At 36.5% G+C, this 11,805-nt stretch overlaps 2 protein-coding genes across 2 annotated transcripts; one reads left to right on the forward strand and one right to left on the reverse strand.

Moving 5' to 3' along the window:
* The first annotated feature begins 1,373 nt into the window (after positions 1 to 1,373).
* LOC121982206 (protein JOKA2-like) lies at positions 1,374 to 10,271 on the forward strand. The gene is made up of 7 exons (XM_042535166.1): positions 1,374 to 1,699; positions 7,190 to 8,424; positions 8,514 to 8,634; positions 8,780 to 9,013; positions 9,091 to 9,237; positions 9,320 to 9,814; positions 9,908 to 10,271. The coding sequence occupies exons 1-7, from the start codon at positions 1,661 to 1,663 to the stop codon at positions 10,004 to 10,006; spliced, it is 2,370 nt and encodes a 789-aa protein (XP_042391100.1). The 5' UTR covers positions 1,374 to 1,660; the 3' UTR covers positions 10,007 to 10,271.
* A 126-nt stretch (positions 10,272 to 10,397) lies between these two features.
* On the reverse strand, positions 10,398 to 11,519 carry LOC121982207 (oil body-associated protein 1A-like). Its single transcript, XM_042535167.1, has 3 exons — positions 11,286 to 11,519; positions 10,809 to 11,212; positions 10,398 to 10,722 (listed from the first exon to the last, which is right to left on the reverse strand). The coding sequence occupies exons 1-3, from the start codon at positions 11,411 to 11,413 to the stop codon at positions 10,547 to 10,549; spliced, it is 708 nt and encodes a 235-aa protein (XP_042391101.1). The 5' UTR covers positions 11,414 to 11,519; the 3' UTR covers positions 10,398 to 10,546.
* Positions 11,520 to 11,805: the final 286 nt, after the last annotated feature.

The raw sequence follows: 11,805 nt of genomic DNA on the forward strand, positions 1-11,805 counted from the left end.
AGCTCTAAAGATAAAAAAAATCCATAAAAAAAATGGATTAAAGAATAAATTAAGAAATTAGAGATTGATATTTTGAGTGCCATTGTGTTGTTGAGTTTAGCTTGATCAAGTTTCTTACTTTCATTGTCTCACCCAATGTATTTGTATTAACGAAATTCTTCTCCTTTGCTAACAACTTCAAAATGTTTCCATTAAGATTGAGTTCCTCTTTTGGAGCTTTGACCCACTTCTCTGCGGGGTGGGAGGAGACATCGTCAGTGGAAATGTTGCATTGGAAGGTCATTAGAGATCTCAGGGGGTGCTTGGTTCGGATAAGGGAATGAGAATGAGAATAAGAATAATTATAAATATTAATAAAATGAGAATGATTCTCATACCCCATATTACTCAGTAATGGTCGATTCCTATATTTAGAAGAATGAATCCGTGGGTCCCACCATCATTTCCCCAAACCAAATATCAAGTTTCATTTCATTCCCATTCCAAATCTCCCAAACAAGCAGCCCCTCATTTTATATGGAGATCTCATCCAATTTCATATATTTTTTTTATTCCATACATGTAAGGTTACGTACAATGGATTCTTTTCTAAAACCCCGTATAATGGGAATTTTATGCACTGGGTTAATTTTTTTTACTTATTGATGTCAATTCTCGATCTAGGGGTGAATCTATCGCTCGAGCAACCGATGGTGGGGTGACTACTTCAAAAGCTACATAGTTAATTAGACTGAGGTGTTGAAAGAAAGAGTATTTCGATATTTCAACGAGGAGGGAAGTGGATAGGCCTAAAACAATTCAAGATGTGTAGTTTAGGCGAAAATGACACATTGAACATCAAGTGTGTGATTGGGTAAATAAGGAAGTGCGATGTGCCATTTTAGCAATAATGTATAGTTTAGTAATTTGAAAAAAAAAATGATATCAAGAATGCACCTTTTTTTTTAAAAATTGTATTTATGTTCTCATGTTAACTCGGGCTCGAAGCAATCTTTTAATACCCTAATTTTCTTATGTGCAAAAATCAAAAGATTTCTCAAAAAAAGTCATACTATATTAAAAAATAGCAAAAACATATTTATTCTATTTTTTTTTAAAAATTGTTTTATCCTAATATTATTATTATAATTTTTTGTATCAAAACTAAAATGACTCATATCTAATTAACTTAATTAAAATAACTTTAATAATTGTTATTAAAATTTTATTACAAAGTCAAATATTAGATAAACTACTATTTGAATATTTTTTTTAACGTGAGATAATATTTTTAGTACGATAATCTTTTAATAAAAAATGAAATGAAATGCAAAAAAAAAAAAAAAAAAAAAAAAAAAAGGAAAGGCATTTTTTGACTTTTGTCCCTTTTCTTTTCTTCGCTACGAAGAAATCATCTAAATCATGACAAAACGAAGGAAAGGGGGCATGCGTCAGTAGAAAGCTGCCGTGGCTGATAGCCCTGCGTTCCCGGTTCCCCTGGCGCTCCGCCCCCTTCCCCTCTTTCTCGTAGCTCCACACTCGTAGCCTTGATCTCTACAGGCGCCTCTCTCTCTCTCAACGGGCTAGTTACTAGATATTAGGGTTGCACAACCTTCTCGATCCGATCTGCTCCTCATCTGGTAAGCTGGCGCAGTTCTCGCTGATCGATTCCTTCCCGCTGATGGAGCCTCGCGCCAACGAGTGGGATTTTGTCATTAAGGTACTATTTGTCCTCGCCAATGTTCGTTGATTGAGGTTTCCGTCTATTAGGAATGATCGGTTCTCGCCGGTGTATTTTTTTTTAGTTTAAAACTGGGATTTTGTTTTCATAGATGCGTGTGGAACGGATATTTTCTTTGATTTGTTCTTCGGTTTTACATGATCGTCGAACGTTGTTATTATTATTATTTCCATTAAGTATCTTTTCCTGGCCACTCATTCAAAAGGATGAGATATTATGTACGGGATCGATCTGTATGTGTGAATTGGCGCACTGGATCCGGTTTGGCTTTGACGATATTCTATTGTCATAAGTTCAATAAGTGACCTCACAGGAGAAATATTACATGTAGAAAAATTCCAACACAGGATCACCTGTTTCTAATACTTGTTAAATTTCTGCTTTTATAATTTTACTATGATAATTTAACCTTGATGTTTAAATTATCAGAAGAGAAAGTGAGAAACTATTCTGCAAATATATTCCCGGAATAATATTCTCCAGAATTATTCAAAAATAAAGATAGTGTTAGCCAAGCTCAATGGAAAAGACAAGCCTTGTAAATTACACAGATATCTGGGACTTATCTACTCTTTGTTGTTTGGATTCGGGTGAAAGTTTAAAACAAAGTGGATCAAGTTAAAAATCACACTTATGCGTGTCTATATTATAGAGCAATTTGCTCAGTTCTTTTGCCTTTTTTTGTTTGGTTAGACAATTAATTCAAAAGAAAGTAGTTGATGATTATAAATTATGATTCTAGGTGATTATTTTTCTTTCAACTATTCCACAGCTGATACTCTTTGAACAAACTTTTCTTTTAATTTGTGCCTCTTTCACCTCTCTTTTAGAAACCTTTTGAAAGCAACATCTTCCATGCGGAATGCTAGATATCGTTATCTCTACTTGACAAGTTAATGATTTTGTGAGATCGAACTTCACTGAACTCTGAAGCTTTGGTATTTATTTCTGAAACCATCATATGTTGTTGAACAATGAAGGAAAAATGTTTTGTTCCATGAGAACCATATTCATGTTGCTTGATGTCAACATTTGAGTTGCAGTTTAGGTACTTGTTTCAGTTCCCATGATGGTACTAACTGAGTAATTGTTTCAGTTGCATGCCATGATGATGCTAACTTGTGGTCAATTGCCCTTATCCATTATGAGCAATGAAGTTGATTTCTATATGTTATGGTTAAAACTGTAATGGATACACAAGTCTGCTAGCCTTTGGGTCTAGCTCAGAGCTAGACTTTCAGTCTAGCTTAGAGCTTGGTTGAGGAACTTGGCTAGAAAAGGCTGGGTTAAGAAGAGTTCAACCATTCTAGTTAAGCGTTTTAGGTTAAGTTTGGGCAATGTACTAGGAACTTAGGCAAATGGTGAATCTTGTTAAGTTATAACCGGATCATCTGCGATAGAGGGATGTAGAATTAAGTTGGACGACTGAGGTTGAGGTGGAGCTAGGTTATGGGGGTGTGGTGGAGTAATTAGCTAGGGTTGAAATGGAGAGAATTAGGAGTTCCAAAGCGGTGGTTACTAAGTGATTAGCTTGAGGTGATGATTAACTCTGACCTAAAGCTCTATGAATACTATAGTAGGACTCCAATGCTTCCAAAAGTCTTCATTTCAGTTGTTTTAGCTCCCTTTTTATAGGCTTTAAGTAAACACCTATCCAATTGCCATTTTGGTCAATGACCCCTATTGAGATTACCGGATGAGCAAGATTCATGTAGACAATCTTAAATATTGACATTAATGTTGATTAGTAACTAAAATAACATGGTTCTTTGAGTTGGATGATAACATTGTCATAGCCTTTTATTTGCATGCCTTGTTGCATGAGGTGATCAAGGCATCAATGTTTTTGAAAACTGGATCGGAGATTGAACTTCTATTACTATTGGTTTTATGGTTTGAGAAGTCGAACCAGTAAACACAAAAATAATATTGTAGATCAAGGTTTGAAATCTTGAGCCGTGTCGGTGCCTTGGAATGATATTGCTTCGGTATTGTGTTGATGTTCTGATGTTTGGGAGATGGAAGGGGGAAAAAGAGAAGGAAGAAAAAGAAAAGGATGAGACAACCATATAGTTAAGTTCAATGTTTGCTTTTCATCTGGAATGCTATGATTTTGACATTATCTTGTATGAAAACAAACTATATCAAAAAGAATAACACTATTATCTCAATTTTAGCATGTCAAGAGGTGTTGAGTGTTAAACATGAGACATTTTCTGGGTATTGAGTTTTGATAATTTATTGAAATGATACGTCTCAGTTGTTTCACTCGGCATAGTAGAGATTTCTAACCATGCCATAGATATAATTTATATATTCATCTATTATAGTTGAATATATTAAAAATACTATTAAAAATACTATTAAAAATATTTATTACTTATATCTAATAAATATATTCAAATTCATATCAAACATTAACTTATACGTATTATGATAAAAGCTTTGATAAATCAAATATATAATTCAAATATATTGTTTAATCATTTTTAAAAAGATAAGCATATGACTTAAAATATATATCTTTTGCAAAATTAAAATATGTAATTTTAAGTATATTTTGTGGAAAACAAATTAGAATTTTTTATTTATTCATTCAGAAAATTATTACTAATCTATTTTAAAAAACTTTATTGTATTCTCTCCCTCTCTTTCTATATATAAGGTTCTAATACATTATATATATATATAGGTTTGATTGCCTACACACCTCATGGTGCACACGTTGTGAGCACCATGTGTATTATTTTTTTAAAATTTCTTTAGCTTAACTATTATAACCTAAATCCTAAACTCTAAACCCTAAGCTCTAAAAAAATAAAGAACAATAATACACTTCGTGCTCACAATGTGTGCACCATGAGGTGTGTAGGCTGACATTCTTGTACACGCACGCGCACACACACACGCGCGCACACACACACTTTAAAAAAATACTAAATCAATTTCAACTATATTAATGTCTAATTTTTAGAAGCTAACTTAAACATATAATTTTGGATATATTTCTTTTATAAAATCAAATATATGTGGTTATAGTATGTTGTGTGGAAAAATTCAAATATATTATTTTTTTATTTCAAAAATATATTATGAGATCTGATTTCTATATGTATTAAAAAATTAAATATATAAAATATAACATATTGTCAACTTTTTGATGAATAACCAACAAATTAAATTTCGCAGAGGTTTGAAGTGAAACCTCCTCATTCACATTACTTAGAGCAAAAGCCTCTAGCCGAAAAGTCAAGAAACCAGGTTTTGATATTATTTTCCTGTTAGTGGTTTTAAGTCGTTTTATCTGGTTTTTGCATAAAGTGGTTTCTATATCAAAGCTAACCCAATTGACATCCAGTTTCGGGTTTAACCAAGTGGTCCTATCTGCTTTTTAAGACATTGGAAGGCATCAGGTTAACTATTCTGATTTTCGTGTCAAAAAGCAACTTTTTTCGAAATTTGGTGGCTATCAATATTTGATATAAAAAAAAATATACATATGTGTGTGTGTTTGTGTTTAAACTTGTTTGTAGGATAAGAGAAGCACCTTCTTTTGGGAGGAATGATAATCTTGTAATTGTCCATGCAAACATTGTCAAATATGAAGTACGCTTAGTTAAGTTTACTTTTTAGTAAAACCTGATGAGGATGCATATTAACCTAGACTCACGACCTCACAGTAGTATTCTCCTTTTGGACATATTGATAATGACATCTTTGTGGCTACACCTTTTTAAAAGCTTATTGGAGATAGACCTTTTAAGTTATATATTTCATTGTTAGTGGCTAGGTGAGATCTTTATGGCTACGCCTTTTTAAAAGCTTGTTGGGATAGATTTGCCAGTGGCTAGGGTGGTAGATAGCTCAAATAAGGTACCATTTTTGGTAGACTTCTTGGAAAGTTGGAGGAATATTAAATCAAAATTACATGCCAGATTTAGGAAAGCATGAATGTGATATGTCTCAAATGGATTAAATATATACTTTAAACAATGAGATGCCTTTCAAGGAACTTGGCCAATTTTTCATGAAAATTGTATAGTTAAGCATATTTAGTGAAGAGAAACATAGATATAGATGACACACTGGAAATTCCTTATGTTGGTGGCAATTTTCACCTACAGACAAAGTAGTGAGATTAATAGCACAAGATGCTGGTCACAAATGTGTCATATTTTAACGTTACTGAGTAGTTGCTGTGTCACAATTTGGCATCAGTGCTAGGTTCCTTTAGGAGGTTTATGGTATGAGAATGGACCAACTGAAGTTGGTGGCCTTGTAATGAGTAAGTCTAATGAGGACGAGTGATAATAGGTGCTGATAGCTCAGACAAAGTTGGCTCTTGGCATTCTTCTATGATGCTGGGGGTGGGGACAAATTGAATCATATGCTGAAGGAGAAAGAGTGATTGTTTCATAAGTGTAACTTGTTTACCCTAGATAATGTGTTTCCTTTTGATTGAAATGGCATGATTCTTTGTAAGAACTCAGAAGTTAAATGTGCTCAGGCAGAGCAATTTTGGGATGGTTGACCTCGTGGGAAGTTCCTTATGAGCCATTTTCCATCATTGGATAAATTGTGAGGTTATCACTATGAGATGTAGATAATTTCCACCATAGAACATGATGGACTCAATTCTATGTCAATGTGCTTCATTAATTCTTGAACCATTATATGGATTTTGGGAAGTTAAATATTTAGCTTGAGCTTTGCAAATGCAGATGTCTGAAAAATTAACCTCCATAACCATCTGTACTTAAATATTTCTACTGTGATTAAAAATTTAACTTTCTGAAAATAAATGACCTATTATTAAGCTCAACTAACAAGGGAACACTAGAAATTCAAGACATACTAAGAATAGCAAAGGAATGTTCAGTGCTTTAGATCAAACTTCACATAAAAACATGTATTTCATTGTTATGATCCATTTATATTATGATATCAAATTACTCGATGATGATTTTCATAAAATTTATGTAGCTTATCCAAAGTTGGTAGGACATATACCTTGTCATAGTTATTCTATGATTTCTTGACATGAATTGTAGTTTTTTCTCTTCACTGATCTTAGCAAATTGACAACATGATTCGTAGTCACATCTTCTGATTTTTGTGTAACTTCTAAATTAGTTTTTTCTATAGTTTTTGTTGTCATATTTATCTCTCAATATCTTTTCTATGCGCACAATCTTCTTCTTTTTCAATCCTGGCTCCAAAAAAAGCTGTTTTGTTGTATGTTTAGCAAAGTGGACTTACCTCACAACAAGATCTATTTGTATTTCAATTGTGATGCTGATACAAGTTTTCCCATTTTCAGCTAAGGGGCAAACGGAAAAAAAAGTTTCCATTTTTTTACGACCTATTTTTTTTTTTGCTGCCTATTTTAATCTTTGAAAGGCTAGCTCCTCTTCTGGTTTTAAGTTTTTTTTTCTTTATTTTTTTGTGAACATCCACTTGCACTCCCAGGTGAAGTATGGTGACACACTTAAGCGATTTAGTTCTCATGTCCATGGAGAGGCAATTGATCACAACATAGCTAGACTGAAAAAGAAGATTGTTACCCTCTTCAAACTCAGTTCAGAAGTTGATATAATCCTTACCTATATTGATGAAGATGGCGAAGTTGTAGCCCTTGATGACGATGATGAGCTGCATGATGCCGCTATTAATCAGCATTTAAATCCTCTTAGAATCAATGTCTGTTTGAAATCTAATACTAGTAAAGAGTCTTACCTGAGGAATGAGACTGCAAGTTCTACAACTGCTGCAACTGCTAATTGTCAACAAGAAGAGAACCAATCTCCTGGATTAAGTTCAATAATTGATGAGGTGCTAAAACCTGTCCCTGAACAATTTCGATCTTCACTTTCCAAGTTCTCTGCTGAATTCCTTCCAAAGATTGCATCATCTTCACCAGTAATAGCTGATATAGTAGACCACATCTCTAAATTAGGTATACAAAATGTCAGTCAGTCTTTGAACAGGCCAACTGGTGAGCCATCAGAAATACCTAATCAAACAAAGACTCAGCCGAAGGATCTTAACATCATTGAGGAACCGAAAGTTCTAAAAACTTCGATTCCAGTGTCGGCAATATCATCTGATCCAGTTTCAGAGCAGTTGCACAAGAAACTTGTTCCTACAAGTCAGGTTGATATAGACAAGACTCAGGCATCTGTTTGCAGTTCCAATTTACCAGCATTTGAACAAACATCAGGGAAACCCTCAATTGATGATTTGCTGAGAACATTTTGGAGTAGCAGTGAAACATCTGATCGTCAGAATCAAATTGGTAATGTTAGCTGTCATGGGAAATCTGTTAGAGCTTGCCCCCCTTTCTTCGTGCCTCCTTTGCAGACTGGGACACAGAATGAGAACTACAATCCATCAGCTCCAGCTTTGACTAATGCGGTTACTGACTTGATGGATGACCATGATAATAAACCATTTCCGACTGGTGCAGCTCCTACTGGAACATTTGATGGGCTTAATTTTGAGGGAGACAAACAGCGGTCCACTACAGTCGACCCACCTTTTGTGATTGGTGTAAGGCCCAATAGTAGTGGTGTAAGGCCCAATCGTCATCCTAACCAAAGGGATGATGCATTTATTGATAATGTGCTCCATACTTTTCATAGAGGTATCATATGTGATGGTTGTGGAATGCACCCAATTGTTGGTCCACGATACAAATCTAAAGTGTATGTATTTCTTGCCTTTCAATTTAATTGTTGGTTGGTTACATAGATTTTGCATACATCTAATGACATTTCTTTCCTTTACTCTGTAGGAAGGATAACTATGATTTATGTAGTATTTGTTTTTCTGAGATGGGCAATGGAGCGGATTATGCCCTGATTGACAAATCTCATCGGTTTTCTCGTAAATTGATCAAGCATTCTCATCGTGCTGTATGAGTCTAACTAATTTACTTGGTTTGATTCCATAGTACAATGTGTAACTTTTTCCAATTCCATATTTCAATATTCAGACTAACTAATAACTTGATTTGATTCCATAGTACAATGTGTAACTTCTTCCAATTCCATATTTCAGCATTATAGACGACGTTCTTCACATCTGCATGGTTTTGGGATGCCAAGAGCAAAATTAGAGAGTCTCTTTATCAAAGACGTTACTGTGTTAGATGGGACCCTGATCCCTCCTTCAACCCCATTCACGAAAATATGGCGGATGAGAAATAATGGCACTGTTCGATGGCCTTATGGTACACGACTTGTTTGGGTTGGTGGTGATCAATTTGCTAACCAAGACACAGTTTTATTAGAGGTATTGCATGAAATTATTATCATCATTCAGTGAGTTTTTTTTTTTTTAACTGAAGAAATATTTGCCTATTTATGCAGATTTCATTTGATGGGTTTCCTATGGAGGAAGTTGACATTGCTGTTGATTTTGTTTCTCCAGCAATGGCTGGGAGGTATGTCTCATATTGGAGATTGGCAACACCTTCTGGACATAAGTTTGGGCAACAAGTTTGGCTTCTTATTGAGGTTTGCAATATAAATGCACTGTATTGCAACACTGTCCTCTCTCTCATCTGTACTTAAAAAATTTTCTTCTCTATTTCAACAGGTGGATACCAGTCTACGAAGCTCTGGTAGTGGATTGAATCTGAATTTGCCACCTGAAAGCAGTATTCAAGGTCCGATTCGAACTATTGATATCAATGCAGATCCAAGTGATGGTCTTCCTCCTGAATCGGTCCTTGGTGATAGTTCAGACAAACTTGTGAAACCCAACATCATCTATGAAACAACAAAACTGAATGATAATCCCACTAACAACAATGCTCCTGCATCTGATGTGGTTCCTCTGTCAAGTCCTATTCCTATCATTGATTTAACGTCATCCAAGGGCGACTCTTCTCAATTGCCACCACCACCTACTACACCGTTCGACAACACTGTTGAGGATACATTGCTGAAGGAATTGGAAGACATGGGCTTTAAGCAGATTGACTTGAACAAGGAAGTTCTCATGCGAAACGAGTATGACCTGGAGCAGTCCCTAGATGAACTCTGTGATTATGCTGAATGGTATCTGCTTCTGGATGAACTGGCAGACATGGTCAGCGTTTAATTCTGCTATTTTAAGAACTATGATCATACCATGATGACCAGAGATTCACTTGCTAATCATTTGATAGTTTGATCATGGCAGGGGTTCTCTGATAGGGTGAAGAACAAGCAGCTACTGATTAAAAATGGTGGCAGCATTAAGCGAACCGTGTTGGATCTCATCGCTGGAGAGAAAGCGTAGTGTTAAGCACAAATTCTGTAAATAACTGAGGAATTGGGTGACTGCTGCTTGCTTCTCTTTAAGTACATATCGAGACTATTTGGGCTATTGATACTTAATACTGGCTGCTACTTATATTTAAGCTGCGATATTACTTGTTGGCATCAAATTGGTTCCTTTATTTGCCAGTATATTATGTGGTTTTACCAAGTGTATCATGAGAACAGACCTACCTAGTAGACTGGTTTCTGGTTTGAAACAGTTTAAAGGGCGTTTAAATTTGTTACCTTGGACTGTTAACATCTGCCTCTGCGCTTCTGATATTTTGCAGTTTGATGCTCATGAGTACTACGTTGGTGAAATTTGTTACCAAAATTCCATATGCTCGTTCTGAACTACAATTCTACCAACCAAACTACCTATTACCACTTGAAATAAGTGAAGTACTGATCTTTTTTTCTTATCATACATCCAAAACAGATATCAAACTGTAAATGATTTATTCTTTCTCTATCCCGTATGCGCTGACAGCCTTGCACTACGCGAGTACGCGTACATTTATTATACGAAGGCCCTTGGCACAGAAGAAACAGGGGGCAGATCCACCTCTGTGAGTACCAATCTCAGCCCCTTCCCTGCTCCGTTCGCCAGCGGGTGAATCCCCTTCGCCTGACCCTCCATATACTCCCTCTTCTCCCTCTCCTTCTCGAACGACACCCCGTACCTCGACTCCACATCTGCACCGTCACCACAATTATTAATTGTCATGTCATGTCAATCAGTTACAATAATTAAGCAGTTGTACTTCAGGTCTGGTGGTGACCTTTGGCGAGGTCTTCGCGGAGCTGGCCGTCGCGCGTGAGCGCCATCATGAGCTGCGGCGGGCCTAGGGGGAGCCGGTCGCCGCGGTCGACCTGCCAGAAGTGGAACGTCTTGCCGTAGGTCCTACAGACCTGCTCCAGGGCGCGGCGCTCGATGGGGCCGGGCACGCGCGGCATGAACAGCACGCCGCTCCTCACCTCGTACTCGTGCGAGTGCCACAGCGGCTTCTCCGCCTCCGGAAGCGCCAGGAAGAGCTCCTCCGAGACCAGGTATTCCACGCCGATCAGCCTCGCGTCGGGGCCGTCGCCGTCGTAAATGAGGCACTGGCGCAGGTCCTCGCTCTGGTGCGAGCAGAAGTGGTGCGCCTCCACCTGTCGCGTCATGTCGTCCCCGTAGAAATGGAACCTGCAATTATACGTGATTATATCTTGAAATATTGAATTCATATATCCCGATGAGCGGCTTAATTAGTGCTTACGCGCAAAGGTGCTGGTGGATCTTGTTGATCGGGTGGAAGTTTTGGATGGCGGCGGTGGCCGTATCCAGAACGGCGGTGACGGTCTCAGTGGGCTTTCCGGGCATGTCGACTTGGGTGGTGGCCGCCATTGCTGTCCCTGTAAACAGAGGAGCTCTGCTTAATCATTTCTATTTAGACGAGTCGGGTCACCTCGTCGCTTGCACGTGCACACGTGGACGAAAAACACAACGTGTCAAATTGTTGCCAGAAGCGGCTTCGGTGACATTTGTCTAGTAGAAGATGGAAGAAAAAAAAAATAAAAAATATTTATAAATAATATGGTTTTTGTAACATTTTTATCTTTTCTTTATTTAAGTAACCATAAAAATATAAATTTAAATTATATCAAATATAAATATTAAACTGACAAAAACATACATTATACTTAAGTTAGATGATAAAAGATTAAAAAAATTATATTTTTTAACTTGTCAGTTTAAAATATTTATAGAATTTTTTTTATGAAATTAAAGAGAAATAT

The sequence above is a fragment of the Zingiber officinale genome, chromosome 5A (assembly GCF_018446385.1).
Source record: "Zingiber officinale cultivar Zhangliang chromosome 5A, Zo_v1.1, whole genome shotgun sequence".
NCBI lineage: Eukaryota > Viridiplantae > Streptophyta > Magnoliopsida > Zingiberales > Zingiberaceae > Zingiber > Zingiber officinale.